The 23,707-nt window shown below is 38.0% G+C and overlaps 1 protein-coding gene across 2 annotated transcripts in view; it reads right to left on the reverse strand.

Annotated features, from left to right (window-relative positions):
• The window catches only part of cep89 (centrosomal protein 89), an 86,962-nt gene that overhangs the window by 54,334 nt on the left and 8,921 nt on the right, over positions 1–23,707 (reverse strand). For both annotated transcript variants that reach the window (XM_088939241.1, XM_088939242.1), the window contains 13 exons: positions 23,270–23,372; positions 22,613–22,647; positions 20,364–20,412; positions 18,894–18,995; positions 17,205–17,423; positions 15,101–15,240; positions 9,951–10,001; positions 9,113–9,196; positions 8,558–8,661; positions 4,827–4,942; positions 4,349–4,529; positions 3,233–3,400; positions 1,782–1,923 (listed from right to left, as the gene is read on the reverse strand). In XM_088939241.1, the coding sequence (XP_088795367.1) occupies positions 1,782–1,923; positions 3,233–3,400; positions 4,349–4,529; positions 4,827–4,942; positions 8,558–8,661; positions 9,113–9,196; positions 9,951–10,001; positions 15,101–15,240; positions 17,205–17,423; positions 18,894–18,995; positions 20,364–20,412; positions 22,613–22,647; positions 23,270–23,372 (1,494 nt within the window). The remainder of the gene's footprint in view (positions 1–1,781; positions 1,924–3,232; positions 3,401–4,348; positions 4,530–4,826; positions 4,943–8,557; positions 8,662–9,112; positions 9,197–9,950; positions 10,002–15,100; positions 15,241–17,204; positions 17,424–18,893; positions 18,996–20,363; positions 20,413–22,612; positions 22,648–23,269; positions 23,373–23,707) is intronic.

Here is a 23,707-nt window from a genome sequence, read left to right on the forward strand (position 1 = left end):
CAATAAACTAAAGTTTATTGTTTCTGCAGTTTTTCAAGGAACACTACATCTAACCTGAGAAATTTAAAACAATTAAGTCAGGATCTTGCTTAGAAAAAAAATTGAGTAGGAGTAGTGTCCATGTTGAAAAAGCATTTAGTTGAATATCTTTCAATGTACAAATGCAAAAGCATATGAGTACAAAGTCATCACTGATTGTACTGCCACTCCCTTTCATAACAACACCCTCACATATCACCAATGTTTTTTTCTCTTGAATAGTTCTGCACCAATGTACAGGCATCTGTTTTCATGCTGCCTGCTTTATGATAGCAAAGCAACTGATCTCCGGTTTCAACACCTCCCCAGAACTGTTTCCTTTTCATGACAACACTGAGCGAGCCACATGAGGGATAGTCATTTTCTGGGGGGCTTGCAAATCATTTCAAGTGTTAAAATAATCTAAATAATTCCAATTTTTTTCAGAAAAAAAAAGCTTCTGATGCGAAATGATCATATTTTTCTTTCATTGATTTTTCTTTGGCATAAGATACGAGTATTTTTTATAAAGTCCAGGTACCAGACCCTATAAACACTCTTTTATAAAGGGTTGCAACTTGTGTGCTCTGTCAACTAATATGATTTCCTTCACAGGCTAAAGAAGATTAATGTTACTTTAAATGTAACAAAAAACAATGAAAGCTCTTACTTTCTTCCATTATATTTTCACTCAAAATAAGAGCCACCACAAATGTGTTGCAAGCAAAATGTGTCAGAAAGACTGATGAAATGCCACTGGATGCATTGCTGGGGAACATAAATTGGGATCTATCTGCCTCATCAATTGAGATCTTACCAGCCATATATTAGATTAACTCCCAGGTAGGCAGAGGGCAATTTATTTCTGAAGTGGCAGCAAATCCACATTTTTCTATCAAAAACCAGAAAACAAAACACAAAAGTAAATAAAATTGGGCTTGGAGAAGCAAATAAATAATTTCCCATGTTTGTTTGCCTCTGTCAAAGCTTTTCTTTTCACAGTCAAAACTGATGAGCTTGCTTTGTTCTTGTTTTTGTGTGTGACATCATATCAGAATGATCTAAAAATCTATTTGATCGCAGAATGTCCTGTGGCTCTCATCACAGTTGATGAAGCCTGATGGGTTTCCAATGTTGGAACTATCCTTCACCTACAGTGTGTGTGATTAATACAGGGTAGGCGCCTGGGTATATTGCAAGAGAGGGATAACATAATTTGATAACGGGCACTTGTGCAAAAATCCAGGGAATTCCCCTCACTCATTTTCTTTCTTGGGGGGGAGCTGGGGGGATGGCCAAAAGGGGGATTAATTCTTCATTTCGGGAGGGGTAAAGGGTACTCCCACAAACCTTTTCCTTTTTAAAGGGAGGAGATCCATCTAGTTATCTTTAACCCCCAGCAAACCGTCAGATGTTCAAACTGGGACAAGGTCCCTTAAAGCTTCCCAAAGCACAGAGCACTGCTAGTACCACAGCATATCATGGCAGTTCTAGGATATAACACCACAATGTATACGGATTTCCAAATTTGCAGGAAATTTCCAGTTAAAACGAACATGTTAACAGTATAAAGTAACTCTCCCATTGGTAACTGGTACTTTAGACCAATAATAATGAGAGAATTAAGTAACGAGAAGCCCACGGAAAGCACAACAATTCGGCACAGTGTGTGGGTGGTCAGTGAAATTGCCTCTTCTGCCACTTTGCTCCACCTTGCCTGTGCACTGTGGATGTGCGCATTGGGAGAGGTGTGTGTAAAGTACCATGTGCATGAGCTGGTCTCTCTCCTGGGTGGTTCGCTCCGCTAGGGAGATGATGCTGGCCAGGTATTGGTTTGCTGCCAGCTCTCTGTCCATGGCATCCTCAACCTGCTGCTTCAACAGCCTGATCTTCTTCTGTGCTTTCCTGAAGAAGAAGGAGACAAGATCTTTGGAAGTTGGTTTCTGCCAGGTATATCAGTCTTTTAAGGGTCTGCTGAGGATTCAGGATTACAGAGGATCAGTTCCCAGGGACTGGACTCAAGAAGATCATGTACTGTTGTGCCTAGTGGAAGCAGAAGTATGTTTTAAAGGGGAACTTCAGTTCCAGTTTCTCAGACTGGATATTACACCTCGGGAACAAAATAAATTAATTGACGGTATCACAAAATTTGACAAACTCTGAATTAAGCACAAAATCATTGACTTTGTGAAGGTAATGTATGGTCGCCAAGCGGTCGCAAACTGCTGGTCTCATCATGACCATGATTTTACGTTGACGTTTTACTTTCACTGCGGTTTGAAATGCACTCATCAATGCCGATTCTTTCTTAACCCCCGAAATATAAAAATACTGTTGCAGTTCCTCTTTAAGCACACATAGCTACTGAAGATTAAAGATGTAGGAAAAACGTCATTTGTGCATCAAACAGTCCTTCACAAAGAATTAATTTGCTCAATTCAAGTATGTGATGCTCTGGAGATTTACCTTCTGTTCATGTCTCCCAGTTGGGCACAGTTGAATGCTTTGGTAGATGAATAATTAAAATAGTACTGTATATCTGGTCTAATTAATCCATACATTTTCTAACTGCTTCTTTAAATTCAGGGTTGTGGGGGAGCTGGAGCGTACCCCAGCAAGCAATGGGCACAAGGTGGAATACACCCTGGACAGGATACCAGTCTATCAAGGGCAGACAGACAATAACACGCACACACACATTCATACCGGGGCCAATTTTCCAAGCAGCCAATTAACCCGCCAGCATTTGGACTGTGGGGTGAAACAGGATCACCCAGAGGAAACCCATATGAACATGGGAAGAACATGCAAACTCCACACAGAACCCCCCCCCAGGTCCGGAACTGCACCCAGGGAAGAACTGAACCACTACCTGAACACCACTAACTGAGCATGTCTACATTGTGTGAGGCTCTACCATACATTCCACAATGTTGACATGTCTGGGGAAAAAGAAGGAAACGGGAACGCCCACAGATAACCCATGTAAATACGGGAGAATATGCAAACTCCACATATTAGACACCCATCTGAAACTGAACTCTGGCCCCAAAAGCTGTGAGGCAGTCATGCTAATAGCCAAACCCCATGCCTCATAAGAGCCTTATAAATTTAAAATTCTGTTCCCATATTTTTCACAGTTACATCTTCAAGGCACATTTTTGTATCAAACATAACGTGTTATAAAACAGTACTTGTAAGGGTTGGTTAGTACCTGTTGGATTTCTGTGATATTTCAAGCTCTGCCTCTAAGGTCTTTTTTTCAGCACTAAGGCTCTTATTTTCCAAAAGCAAGGTTTTCTTCTCTGCTTGGAGGGATGCAATTGGACCCATCAGCTCTTCAGTTTCGGCCTTCTTCTTCTCTTCCTCTTGTTGTAATTGTCTTAAATAAGATGTCAAAAATGCCACAGTTTAATCACTGTGATTTTGATGTCTCGAAACATTATCTGTGTCTGGAAAATGGATTGTAAACCATAATAACAATTATATTGCAATATCAAAACACTATGAATAACTCAGAAAGTCACACAAATCTTTCCATGTGACCTATAACGTTGTGTTTTAGCAGTGGGAATTATATAAGTGAGAAATCAGTACCATGATAGCATGATGCCCTATCTATATTGCAGGATTCCATGGGATATACAAAAATAAGCTTCCTGGATCAGCTGATTATAGATAGCTTGTCAGCTTACTGAAGTGAAGCTTGATTTAAGTGACTCCCACTGTCCACAGGTAAATACGTCAGTGAAGCAGATTCTCAAAGTGTCAAAATTATAGTTGGAAAGATAGAATTGTATCGTGGAACAAAAATGAAAAGGCTTATTATAGGCTTAATTTTTATTATAAAATTATCTGCAAAAATGCAGCCATTAGAGGTTTGAAACCATAAATCTATATATAATGCTCACCCTACACTGTGAGATGACTATCTTCTATGAGTTAGTATTTACAGTCCAGTGAATCTTTCAAAATGTCTTCTGATACAGTGTTATGTGAGCAGAAAATCTTAAAATGAAAAATTGGTTGTAAACTGCTACACTACTTTTTTAAAACTTGCTTGATTTTAAAATCAACAATGATAAAATTTCTCGTTTCTAAAGAAAAAAAAAGATAAGAAAAAATATTACAGTATCAAATATAACAGATTAAAAACAAAGGCGCGTCTTTCAGGAATAACTGATTTCATTAATACAGATATATCATGAATAGATATCTTCAGATACATTAAATGTTGAATAGACATATAGTAAACCTGGGGAAAAAGCAATAAATTAAACTCCGTGTTAACCAAAAGCATTCATGATCTCTAGGGGACAGAAAACTGTACTTTTTGAGTTTGTTAATGGCGGTGGAGTGCTCCTCCCAGCTCACTGCAGTGTCCAGGTTGCTGCGGGCTTCCCTGTGTTGGGCCTGCAACGCTTGGAGCTGCTTGTCTGACTTGAACAGCTCTTCCTGCAGCCTCTGCTTCTCTGACTCCAACAACATTAGCTCTTTGGTCAGTCTGGACACTGCGGAGACAGAGCAAGTCATTTCAACAGTATGGTCTTTATACTGCATGCTTGCTACCTCCTTAGCAGCAAATTGTTGACTTCTAGAAGTGAGATACATATTGCTCCTTTCATCACAAGAGCAAAAAAAACAACTAATTTTTTGGACTCAATTTCTTTGCGTTTAAGAACAGTGCTCAGACAAAGTAAATCTCTGGCTTCTTTGACAGTGCAGCATTTTTTTATCTTAAAACGTAAATTGATATAATTAAAATGGAGATCACTGGAGTGAAAAAGAGAAAAAAACAGCAATCATGCCTTCGTTAATGTGGAGATTGTGGGTTTCCTTGGCTTTAGCCTGCTGTATGTCAAGCTGTTCCATCAGCACTTGATTTTCCTCCAGTACCAATTTTGCCTGATCTTGCAGCTGATGCCTGAAATACATAGACAGCAAAAACAGGGGGTGCTATTGTACTTGCAGAAGCACAGGAACAGGGCACAAAAAGATCTGGAGCAGGAGATAACACTCTGGTCTTGTTTGGTTATCCTTGAGCTTCATGATTCTGTGCTATGTATGTATTTCACAATCAATAAATGATAAAGGGAAAGTTTAAACAAGCTTCACATCATGAGTAATAACATTTCATTTTCCATATCCTGATGAGTATAGGTGTTGAGTGTGATTATGTGAGATTAGAAAATAATAAAAACCTTCTAAGATATCTTCTTTAAGGATCAGTCCTTGAGACCCACAACAAATATTGGGTTCCGTAAGTTTCTCATGACTTCATTCATGTAAATTGTTAGTTCAACTGAATCTGTTCAAGGTTGTGTTCATCTTGTGATGCCATGAGGGGTGTAATCCTCGAAGGAGGGTACTTTCCCCGAAGTGTCATCCAGTTTACCAATAGGTTTGCTTGTACCAGGATGGCAACGAGAGATTGCCAGCACTCACAATGGCATTGGCCTTGGAAGGAACAGCTGTGTGCCCTGTTCCAGCCTGTATAAATAAACTACTCAGCTGGTAGAAAGAGTATCTGCTATCTAGGGAGGAAATGCAGGGTGAGAAAAGACTGCTGAACCAAGGATGCAAAGGGATTGCTCCTGCATCTGTGCAAACCAAAGACTGGAGGGGAAGCTGACTTGTGGAACAAACATTGCTAAGGCCAAGGGCTGTGAGTATGGAACAGCCATTCCTTTCTATTTTTCTTCCAAAATGGCTTTTCGGAATATTAAAGAAGACAACTAAACACACCGGTAGCAGAGTAGCTGTCCAGTGTTTAGTTAGGGAAACAAAGTCAGTTAGGACCGCAAATAAAAGGTAGGTTAATTTTATTTCTTGTTTATAAATAAACACTATCAAATTGTCAGCCTTTCTCTGGGTGTGGCTGTGTGCAGACTCATCTATTTCTCACGGCCATGTGATGATTGTGCCCCATGCGGCATCACAAGCTAATGAATTTGAAGACTTCTTTAGAACTAGAATGCATAGTGGGGTGTAGTAAAAAAACATTAGAATTATTTTAAAAATTGGACTAATTAAATAACCATTAACTTAAATGGAACAAAATTCAAAAACACAATGTTGCTTGTTCAGGAAATGAGTGTGCAGCTTCTACTCCAAGGTAACTGTGAGAAAGGTGACTTACACAAAGCAAATTTGCACTGCTCAATACTCTGAGGTCCACTGGAGAAATACTGTACACTTCAAAATGTGCCTTACTTACATACTTTCCCACAACACATCCTTATTCTCATCCAAATCCTCAGCACTGAGGAATCTTGGTGGAAAACTGTCTTTGTAAAAATAGATGTAACTTAAAAAGTTACCTAAGCCAAAAACAGATTTAAAGATATGGAAAGGATATGGAAAAAGAAAGAAATTAAATAAAAAACAATGACATGAACTACCCAATCTGAATACATATTAGAGCCACCTGAGCAGTAAGCAGCACTCAAGCTACTTCAAATTGTGTGCCTTCACTGAGCAACATCAAATTCAATAAGTACAAAAAAGATAAGGCAGAAGCAAAAACAGCTTCTAAAAGGCTCAGCGTGAGCATTAAGATGGATTTAGATGGCAATCAGTCAGCTTTTAATCAAGAGTAAGGACATTCAATTTGGAGGAAAAGTAGTGAATTATGCAATATATACTAATTTTAATGCACAGAGCTGGAATGCATGTTAACCATTTTTTTCTTCCCAAAGCTTTATTCATTCACTGCCTATTAAGCAATTGAAATTACTGAATTACCGTGATAATGCATTTTTACAAATATAATTTTATTTTAATTTTTATTATTTTCCATGATAATTTTTAAGCTCTAGTGTTTTTAGCAAATCAAAAGGAATGTTGAAAACAAATCCTGAAGCATAAGGAACAAACTGAAATGGAATAGTTTGTTTTGCACTAAGATTTCCTGTGGACATTTTCTTACCAACTTGCTGACATTTATGGGCTTCACTTTGGTCACATTCGTAACACACAATGCATAAAAATGTAGTACATGAGTGCCGTTATAAAAATGAATGATTCTTTCCCCATTATGGAGAGCTACAAGTTCCGCAGCAGGTTTTACATTTGCATGGGTTTGGGCCACAGCAACAGAAATCTAATTCTCAGAAGAAGTAAAGGGCTGACAGGTAATCAGAAAAGGCTATGAATGACGATGACATCTCTAAACATTTGCAACTACAGCTGTTCCTATTGGCATAGTGACATTAATAAGAGTGGAAATAGAAGAATTATGCAACAGCCTAAACGTAGTTTGGCTTCTTGAATTTGAATAAAATATTTCAAAAGGATTAAGACAGGGTAAATGAGGAAGACAGTGTTATATTTACAGATATTACTAGCTAGAAGTTATTTTGCTATGGTTGATGGTAAGGCAAGGGCAGTACAAGTGGGTTCTTTCTGAACTGAATGCAAAGAATGTAGTACAAACCTACAATCACTTCCATTGACAGTGTAAATTACACTTTAATTAAAAAGGGCATACAGAATACATTAAAGAAATATTAAATGCTATGTAAATCAAAGTAAGTTCAATCAAGTTATTATAATATTTCAATGAAATTTTTGCTACTGTATATTATTAAATTAGTTCAAAGTTTCACTTTCTGAACACATACTGATTACCTTAACTGAACAGAATACTTAAAGAAACATTGCTTTTTGGTATGTGTCTAAGCATTATAATACATTTTTGCAGGCACTGGTCCAATAGAATAGAACACATAAAAATGTTGTAATGTGTAAACATTGTCATGTCTACTCCCTGCAATTCCAAAGCATTTTGGGTACCATTGTACAGACGACATATCACAGTATTCAAATAACAACTAGTAACACTATAAGATAAGATAAGATCACTTTATTGGCCATATACAATTTTCCTGTATTAGGAATTTGTTTTTACACAGACTCCAACTTACTCTCCATGAGACACACAGACAGGGAGAGAAGTTTGTGGTCAGCCATTTATATGGCGCCCCTGGAGCAGTTGGGGTTAAGGGCCTTGCTCAGGGGCTCAATGGAGTAGGATTCCTCTGCTGGCCACGGGATACGAACCGGCAACAGCCACAGGCGCAGATCCTTAGCCACAGAGCCACCGCACCATCCTATATACTATTTACTATAACTATATGCTAAGTTACTTGAAACGGCGGGTGCTAATAAGCATGTAATAATTTCAGGGAGGGTATTACATATTGTAAGCATGACTAGGCTTGATATTCCTAGCTAGCTGAACTATTTGATTTTAGTTTCCTTATAAACTTTAGTGCCTAAATAGTATAGTAAAAAATGATCAAGATCATTTTCTTAGGACCACCTAGTGTGGCCTAAAGCCCACCAGTGGATCCAGTGGGACCTGAAGATCTTGCAAAGCCTTAAACCGTGATGGAGGAAAATGATACTAAAAGTCAGAGTTCAATCCTGAATCCTTTCTTACAAGAGCACTTTTAGTGGACACATTGTTGAAAGCTGTTGCGCACATCACCCTTACACTTACACCGCACGCTGTCTTGTGCCGAGACAAAGCACTCACCACTCGCGCCGGCTGACTGGGTCACTTCTCTCAAGCTGCTGGTGGAGCTCCTCATTCTCTCTCACCACCTCTCCCACACGTGTGCTGAAGGTCTTCAGCTCCTCCTGGTTGACCAAAACAGACCCGTGCAAAGCTTTTCAGGCTATTGGTTCTGTAACGGGGCTGCCGGTAGGGAAGTTGTTTCCATTCATTGCAAGACTACTGATCTCATGCATCAGCTGCCACCCATAATGATGAACAACAGAAAACAAAGGCAGCATGTTCTTGACTATAGTTATTAATCATGAAATGTTAACTGAAGTCTAGAAGTCTCACTAAAACTAAAAATAGCTCAACATTTTCAAACAGCAGGGCATAACAGATGCTTCTCAACCTTCAGCACCTACGGACATTTATTTGATAACTTTATAGGTACATAGTTAGATACACATGCAGATTTCGCTTTTACTACTGTTTTAAAATATGGGAAGCTCAGATTATTTAATTCAGTATTTAGGAATAATACAATTATGAGAATTAAAAGAAGTCTGTTCATTCTCATGAAATAACACTTACCTCACAAACACGCAGGAGCTCGTCTTTCTCACTCAGACGGTCTTCGTATGCCAAAAGTAAAGGAGATAAATATTTCATGTCCAGCTAAAAAAAATGTTAAAATAAAGATGTTATATTTTTCCAAAGATATTTCAAATTTAAGAATAGCCGAGTGCACGATCATGTATAACTCTTTTTATGATGATTAGAAACAACAGATATCAACACCTGCAGTTGAATAACATGCATGTGATAACAGTTACTGAAAACTGTATAGGGAGGATTATTTTATTTCACACATTTTTATCTTTATTTGTATTTGTACAGCAGACTCCAATATGATCTATATACACACAGACTGCCTTGGGCAGTCCAACAATGGTGACAGCAAGGAAACTCAGAATATTCTGTGTATAACTCCATGTCTAATTTACCACTAAGCTCTCTTTCACTGTCGCAGAGGTGTTTTTTTAGTAAAATGTTATTAATAACATTTGGCAGGGTGTGGGTTTTTCCTGTGATTGATTCTACAGTTATGTTGATCTAGTGATGTGATTTGATTTGATTAAAAAAGATAACTTTGCAAGAAATCAAGAGATTATCGATCTTCCATATACCTGTCAAATATTTTTTTTCCTTTAGACTATAGATTACTCCTGTCTATATAAATCACATATCTTCTAAACAACTACAACCAAAAAAGAAATTGGAGTCTTTCCTATTTTGACAATTGCACCTCTTTTCACCTCTGCAAAATGTAAGAAGCCACAGATAAATGCTGTTGAGAATATTAATTCCTCAGGGTGATGTGTTGCTATTTTTTCAACACATATCATATACTTCTGTATTCAGGTCTTACCAGCCAGGGAGGGGGCGGTCCTTTCATTGGCAAGGCATTGATCTTGGGGCACTGGATTTAAAAGAGAAGAACATGGGTTTAGGCAGATTCCAAAGGGTATGTTGTGGCATATCCACTATGAAGTGCAGCATTATCGCAGGCACGTTAATGAGCTTCACATTAGACATGACATTATTCCGAAAGAAAGGTAACCACAGATAATCTTTCCTTTAGTGCCTTCTCTGTTTTCAGCCTTAACTCCTTTGACACTGTCTGTTGAGTGTCAGAGTTATGAAAGCAGAAGGAAGAAAAAGACCTCCGTGTAAGACTCAGAATCACAGCACGCAGTCATGTTGATGAAAAAATCCTCTTGATCTGTAACTTAAAAAACTAATAATACTCGTTCTTTTCCCCCATTCACACCATTACGACACTAAATTCCTGAGTGAAAACCTCCATAAAAAATCATTTCTAAAGCAGTTTTTTTTCCCCACCATCCCATAACCTCACACATTTCAATAACAGTTCATTAGTGCTGACCGAAGAGACATGTAAATACTGCAATTTCGGTTTCTCCACTGCTCCAGGTTATCCAAAGAGAACTTAAAGTGTCTGTCATTTGGGTAAGCCATTTCAATATTTAGTAATCCACTCCACACACACACGTTTCGAAAACATTTACCGTTTACATTTTCATGCAAGAAAGGGTTGTACAAATCAAAAGTTTACTTATGATTAGCATTCTCCAAAATGCTTACAGTAATTACAGTTTAGTGCCTAATACATTGAAGAATATGCAAAATTAGTGAAAGAACATTGTACATTGATTTGGCGCCAGTCACAGTCAAGCATAGCCATTTGTTGTCAATCTGTTTTTCCAAAAAATGTGTTTGTGTATCTCTAGCCACAGACGGACCTGCTTGGTCTCTCTCAGCTAACCAATATACTGGGCAATGTTACCCTCACATTGTTAGTTTTTTGACAGTTTTTGAAAAGTGGAGGAACAAGTTTTTTGATATTATGCTCTATTTAAAATCGATTTTTCCATCTGTTTTTAACTCTTTATTTTTGCACAATTAGTATTGGTCACAGCCCCTTTTCAGAACTTTTAATTTTTCACACAACAGTGAAATCTCTAGCAAAACTAAACTAATGCATGACCCCTTATAAAATAAAATAAATCTGTACAGTGGCAGATTTAATTATCCCGAAGGCATTATGTGAAAACCTTCACAAGAAAACGACATCACTGACACTCTTGATCTCATTAGGATTTGACGGGCTCCTTAAAAGAAGTAAGACGTTTTAAACCAAAGGTGAGGAGACTGCCATCCTCTTTTTCCACCCCTTTAAATACACATTTGATTTCCAAGGGAAGTGGCCTAGATCAGGGCCACTTAAAAAAAACAAAGATCAAAACATAACCCTCTGGGGACTGCCTTCTGAGGTTTCCTGCCACAAAGAATTAACACGAGGACCAGTGGTTCCACAGTGGAACAATCTTCCTCCTCTCTGGAAATAGTGCAAAGAATGGAGTCACAATTACAGTCCAATAAACCCGACTGGGTTCACCAAGAATAGATGGCTTGACAACGGAAAGAGAAATCTTCAAATGTAAGATGTCAGCTGTTTGCTGTCAGAATATATTTTCTTCTGCTTTTGCCTACTGTACCGATATAGTTTATATTCTGTGGTTCCATGTTTTGTAAAAAGTGAAAGTCACAGGTTTTCAGTAATTTTGCAGTATCTGTCCAGTGCAATAGCAGTATGTTGTATTCAAGCCGTTTCATTATTAATTTTTATAATGAAAAAAACAAATGTTCTGCTCTGACTAGACTGAAAAATAAGACTAATGCTCTCATAGCTTGCATATTTCATGTTTTTTTTCTATGAAAATCATGAGTTCTACTTTAAAATTAAAAATATCCCATCTGCAGCAAGTCTGAAGGTCACACCTCTCACGACCTTTCACTACTGATACCCAGTTTGAATGTCAAATGCTAGGTTTTCAAAGCCTTAGGAAATTATGTCTGGTTTCTCTAATAGCTTGAAAACTATTGAATGTGTTTTGGACCCATTGGTTTTTATATAGTTGATAATATAGCAGGGTTGACTTGAAAGGTTTGTTTGTCTTCAATATACAGTTTCTATCATATATTGGACATTTATCAGTTATATTATAAATGTACTTTCTTGGAACAAAAAAAAAATATATAACCTCAAAATTCTCCTGAATGAAGCTTTCATGAAATAACTTATAAAAAATATAGACTTCTGGGAAGAACTGTCTGATTTTTGAATGTGTGTTTGTCTCTATCTGTGTGCTCTGTCTCTATCCAGGTGTACCCCGTCTGAAGCCCATTGTTTGCCAGATTAGACCCCCGCTCCTTTGGGACCTCGTATCGGATAATGGTTAGAGAATGGATGGATAGATATGCAAACTATAAGTGTCTATTACACATTTGCAGGTTTACACTTGATAACAAAAAGATCAAAATTAAGAGAAGTCCTGCTTGACTTCTAGCATCTTAATGACTCCATAATATCCAGCATGAGACTTGGGGGATCGCAGCTGGTTTGCTGGGTTAAAAAGTTCAATGGTTTATACCAGCCTCCCATGATTCTTATAAGTGCTCAGCATTGCGATCTAAACCATGAGACACATTCTGCAGCCAGGAAACAAAAGCCGAAAGCACAATATGCACTTTGCTTTACAGTACACAGACTCTTCTAGAAGTTCTTTCACAGACACAAAGAAATGACTTATGTGGCTCCAGTAGCTCTAAAGCTTACTGTCATGCAATAGCTGACCTCCTTGAGAGAAAAATGAATAAACTGAGAGCTGACAAAGCAGTTTTTATGAATACCAATCCCTTACTGTTTAGGAGAGTAATCTGACAAGACAGTGATCTAATTGCTCTGATCCAACTTTCTTTCAAATTGCCATTTCTGCCTTCCTGAGAAACAGAAATTCTGAACACATCACCTTTTGTAACTGGCTCCACACTAGTAACCCATGTAGCAAAGATGCAAGGCTCACACACACCAAACACGAAACAAAAAGACTTCAGATCAGCCTTCACATGGAAGATGCTAACAACGGGAACTGCAGTGGAGTCAAGACTGTTCAAATCCATGAAAAGCCTGAAGTAATTGCACTCTTGAGAAAACCCATGATTATTCAGGCAAGTTTACTAGGAGTTAAAAAATTGACACTGGAGGGTCTGTAAAATGAATTCTGTGGTGATTAGATGTCAGGTTTCTCTAGTTACGCAATCAACTGGAAATTACCATTTGAATTAAAAGCAGTGATGCGTGTGATTGGAACTAATAAGTAAAAACGGAAAATTGGCTTTATTTATTTGAAGAATTCTTTATGCTTCTGACCTGTTTCTTTCCATTTGTCTAACAGAGTTATGGCTAATGAAAACAGAAATCATCCAGCTGGTCTTCAGTTTTGAGTGTTAATTACTTCAATCAGTGTTATTCTAACCCCTTTAGGAAATCACAGTGTGAAAAAAGATATAAATGTTTAGGGCAACTGTAGGCCACACCACATACCTTTTATAGGCAGAAAAAAAATAATTGAGGTAAGGTAATCTAAATATTTTGTACATATGTGAAACAAAAGTTATTTAGATTAGATGTTAAAAACAAACATTTGAAGGAGATAGACTTTATATGTCTATAATTTACCATGAAACATAATGTAAAAAGATTACAATACAGAAAAGCCCACATTTTGAAACTATTTGTTTCAGGGCAAACAGATCTTTTGTTAATTTTCAGACTTTTAGATGACATGAAACTCAGAGAGCCTGAAATTTGGAAAGCACGGGATACAGTTTAGAAATTGTTGTAATCACATTAAACACATTAATCACATTAAACATAATCAACAATACCACTGAACTGTGACAATGATAAAATAACTAAGAAACAGGAATCCAACTGTAGTAATATTAGTTTTAATAAAAAAACTATCTAAAACTGAAAAAAAAATCTAAGGAGAGTTTTTATGGTATTATGGTATTTTATGGAAAAATGTGTGCCCTGGTTAATTTCAGTTTGGATTCACATAGAAAAAAACATCAGCCCCTTTTCTGAAGTTAATGCTGCTTTGAAATTATAATGTGAGCTGAACTATCATCTATAATGCATTAAACACCACTGCAAGATGAAAGCTGAAAGCAGAATTTCATTAAGGTTTTGTCAGTTAATATTTCTTTGCAGCCCCAGTCAGACAACTCAAGAGCACAAAGCCAGGTTGTCTCAGTGCTTGATAACAAGAAAGAAATTAACTTCAAATTCCCCTGCTCCATGGAGTCATTTACTTTCAGTCTTTTACTGTAATTACACTTTACAATCTTACTCCCAAAATCTTCAAGTCATTAGGAAATCAGAGTCTCAGAAATAGATAAAGCGACAGACATCCTTAATTTTGGTATTTGAATAAGTCATGGCTGTCTGTAAGCTTGTAAAGGGCGGCTACCTTAAAGCAATTATCACGGTATTAAAATGCCAAAACGTAATGTTCCCAGTTTCAGGGCATTTTAAATGCAAAATAACTTCACCTCTAATATAGGGACCACTGTTGTGAACTTCGTTCTTCAAAACGTAAACCTGAACACTAGTAACCTGTTAATTCAATCCACCCAACCATTTTCTATTACTTCTTCCAGTTCAGGGATGCTGGGGATCCAGAGCCTAACCTGGGAAGCAATGGGCGCAAGGCAGGGTACCCCCTGGACAAGACACCAGTGCATCACAGGACAGACACACACACACTCACACCAGGGCCCGTTGTCCCAGAAGCCAATGAACCTACTAGTATGTTGACTGGTCAGGTATGGAACTGAACCCTTGGCCCCAGCACTGTAAGGCAGTGATGCTAATCACTGCATCACCATGGCACCCACAAAAATGCCAGCTCATTTTTTTGGGTGGCTGCGATTCAAAAACATTCCGCTATTTAAACTGAAGTATTTGTTTATATGGTTTTTACAATTAAAAACAGACCATAACTTTACAGGTTGATCCGAGTGGAAGAGCATTATTGAACAGCTCATCAAACACTCACTCACAAAGCACACAATGGAACGAAACCTATTTTTACCACATTTTAGTTGCTTTTTATCTCCACCTCTTTTAAATCAATGGAGATTTTTTACCTCGGCTTTGGACAGCGGTCTGAACTTTGCCTGATAGCGACTCAGCTCCACATTCAGCCGATGGACAGTCATTTTCAGCCCATCATTTTCATCAACCAGCTCCTGGGCCTGTTGTCTGAGAGACAGCAGTTCAGCCATTTCTGGAAAAAACAAGTCGCACCAGAAGACCATCAGAATCCCAGAGCTGGTTCTGGGTCAACATGTTAAAAAACAACTATGTAGAAGGACACAGCTGGTGTACAAGAGGAAAGAGATTCTAATGGTTTAAACAACTTTCTACATTCTCATATTATTATCTGAAATTCTCACAGGATGCCACCATGTTTTTGTAAATTATATATATACACATTTTTATGATCTCTTTGGTTGTATGCAGGGCGTAATGTAATGGACAAGATAAGATTGCTATCTCTGTTATCAGTCTTTTTATAGACAATAAATTTGAATGAACTTCTGAGCATCTCAGTTTGAGGAATATTAAACTCGACATATTTCAAAGATCCAAGCTAAACTACAAAAGCAGAAGAAGGACACCCAGAGGGGTTGGCAAATCACTGCCTTTATTTACAGGCCTCCAACCACTTCTGCCTTAGTTTTGGGATGAATAATGTCACACTGAGCACCAAAATAAACATCAATCTATTCACACACGTTTTGATTAAATGTTCTGGGGGGCGTTTTTTTTAATAAACTGATCATTTATTACAAACTAAGACACACTTGAGTGATTTTGACGCCAGAAGGAAAAGCACAGACAAGCTCCCACATGTTGGCCTTATCCAGAGAAGGATGTGTTTAGTGTGTTGGAGGCTGGACTAAACCTGTGCACTGTTGATCAATAGGTGTTCATGGCCAGCAATTCTTTACCTGGCAAGATGTTTCAACCAAACACAGTCCATCAATCGTATAATCTGAGAGACCACAAGGTTTGGCACCTCACCAAGATCAATGGGGAGGTCAAAATGTGATGGCCTGGCCAGGAGTGTCTAGTTGTTGCAGAACTCCACTTGCAGTGATTGATGGCAAACCGACAGGCTGGCTCTACATTGATGAAGGCCTGGGACCATTCCAGACATCCTCACACTGCTCAATAACAGCGATTGACATGCTGTGGCTGCCCTACCTGCCCGACCTGAGACCAGCAGGATATTTGTCTGATGAGCTGGGAGCATGAGAGATACCTACAGACCAGTGAACAGGCACGTGTGTGCCCAGGGTTTTGGAAGGAATGGGAAGAAACCCACAGCATCTGCAGCCTCATGCACAGCCCGAGGCAGAGATGTACAGCCGATATTGCTTCCAGCAGGGGCAGCACACGAGCAGCCTGTCACACAGATGACCCACCCTGTGGGTCATGATTAATGATGATTAATGTAAATCAGGACACTGGTGCAGCTGCAGGGGCTCACCTGATGCAAGCTACACCAAGATCCACCTTAGAGGACACTCCTACATCTACAAGTATGGTCCCATTATTAATAAAAAATTTTAATTTTCTGTGAGTCACTCGTATTTATGCCACTAATGTTGAATGTCTGAAACTTTCCTAAAACTCTCTTGTAATTTGCTCAGTGCTAAAGTTTTTTTTTTAAGAATCTGATTAAGGTCTGGGTTAGAACTGGAGGTGTATGGATGGAAAATTTAATTAAAACTTAATTAACTTATTTAAGTAAGACTTAGATGAATGACTGTGCAAATGTCTGTGGGAAATATATTGATTGTGGTATTTAAATAGGCTAATTACAAAATAAAGACAGGAGGCATAAACTGAAGTCTCTGTCAGTTTTCAAAATATTTGCACCGGGGCCTACAATTGTCAAATTCCACTACTGAATCAGAATAAGGAACCGTGCCTTTTTCGTGTCTGCTCAGTAAAATGTCAGTGAGCCGCAAAAAAAAAGAAGACTGGTCTTTTCCTGATTTTAAGTTGGAGCTGGAGAATTTACTGGAGATGTAAGTGGTGTTTTTTTCTGATGCTCAGTATATCAGTGGACGAAGACTGTGCAGAAGCCTGAAGTCGAAGCATGAAGTGAACAGTTACGGACGGGGAACAGGCAGGTGCAGGACCCCAGCCTGACGGGGGGCTCGCAGGCAAGGCTCCCACCTTGCCGGGGGCTCTTCTCGCGCGCCACCCGCAGCTTCCTGTTGTGCTGCTTCAGCTGCTCCAGCGCGAGCTGCGCCGCCTGCAGCCCCTCGCCCCGCTCCTGACACTGCCGCGCCAGGGCCTGCTTCTCCGCAGCCAGAGCCTGGTTCTGCGCCTTCACCTCTCTCAGCTTCTCCTTGTGCAGCTCCAGGGCTTCTCTGTACGCCTCCTCAACCAGCTCTATAGACCGCCCAGCACAGCACAGCACAGCACAGCCCAGCACAAGCAAAGGCACAACACAACACAACACAACAAAGGATTGGCAGGATAAGAGCAAAGGTGCACATTCAACATTAAAGGACTTAAACTACTAAAGTGACGATATATTAATAATGTGGTCAAAAACATCTAGTAGGCTCATTCTCATCCTTCCACAGTTCAGCTTTGCAGCATTGAGTAAAGATCTTATGGTAGAATCTCCTGTAGTACTGTATTATTGTTTTTTAGAAGTCATTCAGTTTCATAAAACAAAGCATCTTATGCAGTCTAATGTTTTTGCACATCTTTGCTTTAAACACCCTTTGCAAACTGAATATAAAACGAAACGCATATTAAAACACAAAAATATACAGTTCATATAATTATTTGCCCATTATAAAAGGTTTTGATAGAGAGGTTGAACACAAGTGGTCCAAGAGTAAGAACTGATTTTTTATCTCAAATAAAATTACCAAGGGGAGGAAAACCTAGTATATTTGACAGGCACAGGTAACATTGCAAGATACGCAACAATGAACAACCTGTTTGTTGATGACCTCACAACGCAGATACTCTCCGTGAACAGATGACTTCATGGAGAAAGCATCCACTGTTGTCAGTCTCAGTGTAATTGTGTAACAACTTTAACACATTTTATTTTAAATATGGGCAAACAAGAAAGAACTTGACTATTTAGACATCAACAAATAAATGCATGCTTTAGTATGGCAGGGAATAACAAATACAATCAGACTAATGGATTATCCTATATAGCATGGGAGTTCTTCTGCTACGTTAAATTAAGTATTTCAAGTTCAATTTTCTCTTATGTTATAGAACCTCAAAGAAATAAAAATATTGAAATGATAAGATGATCAACTTTCCTTGGAAAGGGGTGAGTTAGAAAAAACAGTTCAATGGATTAATAAATAAATTGACAGCTAACTTTAATAATATTTAGATTGTGTAATGTCATTTGGTACTTCTGTTTTTTGATCAGATGTTGTTCTACATGCTAACTACCATAGGAACGAAGCCTTACATTTCAAACTGAAAATGCTTACCTATGGTGATTGATATTAGGATTGATGATACAGCCTAATACTAGAACATTCCCAATATAAAGCAATTCCATAAGCTCAGTTCAGTATAAGATGTAGATTAATTTTACATGATTAAATCTTGTTCCGTTTCAATATGTGCTTCACATAAATGTAATAAATCTGAGTTACATTTTTCATTACAAAATACCAGGTCCTGCGTGGTTTGTAGTTGAGCTTAGATTCTGCGCCCAGTAATAGCCCAAAAGCCCCTCTTGCAATCATGTCTCTAATCAGCAGAAGAACCCTTACAGCATCAGAAAATTGGCTAAGCTCAGGCACTAATGAGAGGAGTAAAACAGACAAGCATCACTGCATGATGCAGTGCTTGACCAAAAGGCACGTATCTAACCTGATCTGTTGTCCTTCATTAAATTCTTCTTTAATAATGTTTGCTTCTTGGGAGAATTGGGACCTGTCCTAGGTGTTTCTACACTCAAGTCATCGGTTAAATCTGGAAAATGAAAAAAAGTTTTAAAAGGTCCTGGAGATGCATTTTGGATTAGGGACTGCAAATGAGGCATTCTAAATGCATAGTAAGCAACCTAATAACACTATTTTACATATGAGAACAATCTGAGTTTTGTTAAGATGTTATTAACCATTAGTAGGCATCAGTCTTGGCTAGAATTTTCAGAATTCACATGGAATTTGCAAGCCCTAACCTAAAATGTTACTGAAATGTAATATTAAGAAAAACATCTAGAAATTCTGTAAATATCTATAAATGTTGGTGAGGACGTCTGTGAAAAGAAATTTGCACTGATACAATAAATATCTGCCAGACATCTGATTTCTGCTGAGAAATATTTATGAATTATGGATATTTTGATGGTCTTCTTAATATAATGAATTAACCCAAACATTATTTTTCCCAAAGTTACTAACTTACAGGAATTAGGTAGTAAACTATGCATCAACATCTGGTATTCTTGAGTCACTAAGAACAGGAACTCAGATTCAGATCTCATCTAAAGGACAGAGCGTATCGGATATTATGTTCTTGAACAGGTAACACAGTTATTTGAGAAGCTTGGGAGTGATCCAGGAATCTCCCAGTAACATGCCCTGTATCACCAAACTTCATACAAAAATGGCTATATTACAAAATCTGTTCTGTGAAAAAAGGTTTTAAGAGGTCAAAGATTTTGAGGTGAAGATCAGACTGAAAGAAAAAGCGGACAGTTTAGGAACCATGGGTAGTGGCCTTGCCCTGGGCTCTAATTGAGGGCAAAGTCAGCTCACAATATTGCCAAAAAAGTTTCTATAGGTTTTAAGAGTTTCTACAGTTTGTTTCAGAGTTGCTAACAGCATTTTTAGTTTCTACACCTGGATTAAAAGAATCATAAATGCTCTTGAAACAAATTACTTACACGCAAAGACATTTTCACTCATGTTTTCAGGAACGTAGGCCAATTCAGAAAACATTTATAATTATTCAGAAAATCCAATACTTTATATCAATAACAGGAAGAAAACCACCCAGCATTGAACATAAACACAAGCAACAGTTATGATAATTTCTTCAATTTTCTCTTATTGTGATTGTAACTCATTTCATAACTTATTGATTTAATTTGTTTTTAGAGCAAACAGAGCAAAATGTCCTTGGGAATAGTGAAATTAGAAACAAGCTTTACAAATTTATTATGAATAAGATATACTTCATAAATGCAGCTCTATGGAGTTTTTAAAGCCTTAAATGTTTACAGTGAAGTGTTGTGAGGAATATAAAAACCAGATCATACTGAAAATACAGCAGATTAATACCATTGTTATCATCACAGATTAGGCCAAGACAATGAACAAAGAAGGTCAGTACCTGGAGATGGAGTTGTCCTGTGAGCCTGTTCCATTTTTGGCATAGTTGCCTTAAAAAGAGAGGGATAATAGAGAAAATATATGGAACTAACAAACAGAAATCCACTTCAAAGTAGCAAGGACTGTTCAAGTCAATCAAATGAATCCCGACATTACATCCTGAAAACCATTCCATCAGACATATCCCCATCACTTCCAAGAGCCATATGCTGTTTTTCTCATCATTCATTACACTGCATCTTAAAATCCCTCAGCTTGATTAGCCCCGCACTCTTCTGTCTCTCTAGGAGAGGGGCCCCAGCAGGGCTTTGTGTCCTCTGGCTTTGCTCGAACATGAGCAGTCAATTAAACAATTAACATGATTATTTTCTCAATTGGACATATGGGATTTTCTTAAGGTATTTTACAGTTCATTACACAAGACATTCACGACATTTAAGGTACAGTCACTTATAGAAGTTCAAGCAGGGAGCTGCGTCAGCATGCGTAGGCTGCAAAGGAACAAGTAAAGGTTCATTCCCTGCTGAAAAGAGAAGAAAAGAAACACAACGTTTCAGCTGTGGAGCCTTCTTCACACCTTTAGTGTCTCTTTAGTGTCTCCTGTAGATCACCTCTGGGTTACAAGTGTAACACAATGTGACCGAGAACATGACTGGAAAAAAAACCAGAGGGCAGCAGAGCCTCCAGGAACTGCGTCTGAGAGCCCTGCCCTAGGATGTCTAGCTGTCTCATATAGTAGTGTAGGTCTACAGAGAGAATATCACTTGACTAAAGACTATTAAATCATAATTTAGCTGTCCATAGCAAATTAACTGTATTTGATGTGAAAATTAGGATTGCAGATTATGTAACATAAATTAATAAAGTTTATTCTGCACATTACAAAACATGATGGTTGTTTTACTACAAAATGGATGACTATATCCATTTTGTATATAGCCTGGGTTGGAAAAACAGCAACTTAAAAAAACAGCTCAGATTCCATTAATTACACAGGAGGAACTGTGAGACGAAGCTGAATTTAGAGACGATGGTAGAGCTCGGTAATAGAGTTTAAGCTTTCTACTGGGAACGGTCAAAATTAAAAAAATAAGCTACTAAGAAGGAAGACGAATTCACTCAACCATCCCAATTCAGGCTGCCACCTTAAAGCTTTCACACTATCTAATGAGAAGGGTAATGAACCACCACAGGTGAAAAATATTCTTCGATAAAAAAAAGCAGTTTACAAGTGTTTCTGCGGTCGATCACTAAAAGACGTGTACAGATATCCTTTGCTAAAACTGCAGGCATTTCATGCTCATTATGTGAAATGAGTACATTTAACACTTTAGGCTGACTTTTTATTGCATTGTATTGAATGCAAGTGGAATTTCACAATCATCTATTTAAGATGACCATTAAAAAAATCTGTGAAAGTTAAGAAATAACACAAGCCCTATTTGTGGAAACTGAAAGTAAGACCAAAGAAAAATATCTAAAAACTGTTTATATTACATTCTGTTATGGTAGGTTGAAAAGGGGTAGATGTAAATGCTTTTTCATTTAGGGGAAATTAAGTAACCATTTTTATGTTTAGACGGTGATTTAATTAAAATTGAGCTTCAGTAACAGGTCAGTGTTAGTCTTGATGGTCAACTCGGCATTTTCTCTCCCAGAAACCTTTTTTACTTTTATAAATTTCAGAGTCATGAAGAGGCAAGCTGAAGGCTGCTGGTCTGCATTGCTTGTTGGGTATTGCCTTTAGGCTGCTTGAGAAACCAACCGGCTGACTTGTGGGCAAGACAGTGTTAAGAGCACAATTTCTCATTTGGACATCAATCTGCCCATTAGCGGAAGGCAACAACACTATAAATAGTCCAACTAAAACATTTAAAACTTCAAATCAGTTGCTCAGCAGGGGATGAATCAAGCTGCAGCATGTGCTGGAAAATCATTTCGGCTTTTTCTCGCCTCCAGTCTTTCGGTCTCTCAAGGGGCTCACTGTTTCATAAATAAGAATACAGCACATTGCAAAGCTCCTCAAAGATGAATTACTTCAAGCAACGTATAAAAACGCCCATGTAAAAGAGCCAGTTGTGCAATCAAGCATATCACTCTTCCCTACATCATGGCATTCATAATAAATAAGACTTTAGAAAAACTGAGAAACTGGATTTTTTTTTTTAAAAAGCAATTATGTTTCAAATTGACCCGATCCCAACAAATATCATGGATTTCAGTAGGAAAAAAATATTTTAAATCCCTTACCTTCTGAACTGCCCTCTCTTGAACTGTAATGTTCTCTGAAATAAGAAAATGATTTAGAATGATCTTAATTCTTTCACACAAACATTTCTTTTTGGATCATTTCAGAATTAACACCTAGTAAAACCTGTAGAAACACTTTGCAGACAGACATAGAATGTTTAATTTATGACTACACAGTCTACAGCCCTTGGTAATAGTTAAGGGTACCCTAATACAAGGAAGCAAAGCTAAAATAATTACTTGTTTCTATTGTTATTTATTTATGACGCCTGTATTTCTAGGCATTGCCAATCATGTTCAAGGACTGTTGGAAATTCAATAATAGTACCAATATTGCTAGTAATGCTAAGCCAGTGTGAGCTGAAGGACAATTATTTCATAATGAATATAATTAATATGGGATTACTTAGCAAATTTCCTTGTGGAGGTGATGGTCTTTTCAAAGCCCCTGTGATTATCAGACAGCGTATCATCAGGTAAAGATATACAGTACTCATTAAGGCAATAATGCACTTCTGCAAGGATCTGGACCACAGTTCTATAACTAACTGAATAGCTGATCTCAACCTCAATAACATTTTAAACAGGCCTGAGTGACCGAGCCATAACAAAAATGTGTGTTCAACAGCGATTCCAGCTGTGCAGCTTTGCACTGACCTTCTGTCGGTTTAGGCTGTGGCTCACTTAGGAAACCGGCAGACAACACCCCAACAGCAGAGCAGTCCGTCGTGCTGCTTCTCTCGGACGTGGGGGGAGCCTTCTGGAGAGCAACAGGAAAATGGAAGCTTGAGAACTTGATCATGAGCTTAAAGATTCATTTAGACCACAGTGACCACAGTGTGTTGTTGAAGGAGCAGTTTTTATCAACAGACATTTTTTCCAGTTATATATTGTTGCAGATTCAACTTTATATCTTTCCTGCTAAAGAGGCTATAAGAAACAAAACTGACATACAGGTATATCAGATTTACAGAGGTCCAACAGAAATAAAGCTTCAGATCTGTGCTCCAAACAGCTGTGGCAATACCTGTATCCATCTAATTTTTAGCCACTAGTCTTTTCAGCAGTAATTTGTGATGAAGAGTCAATATAGAA

Source organism: Atractosteus spatula, chromosome 21, assembly GCF_055471065.1.
Source record: "Atractosteus spatula isolate fAtrSpa1 chromosome 21, fAtrSpa1.hap1, whole genome shotgun sequence".
NCBI classification, from domain to species: domain Eukaryota; kingdom Metazoa; phylum Chordata; class Actinopteri; order Semionotiformes; family Lepisosteidae; genus Atractosteus; species Atractosteus spatula.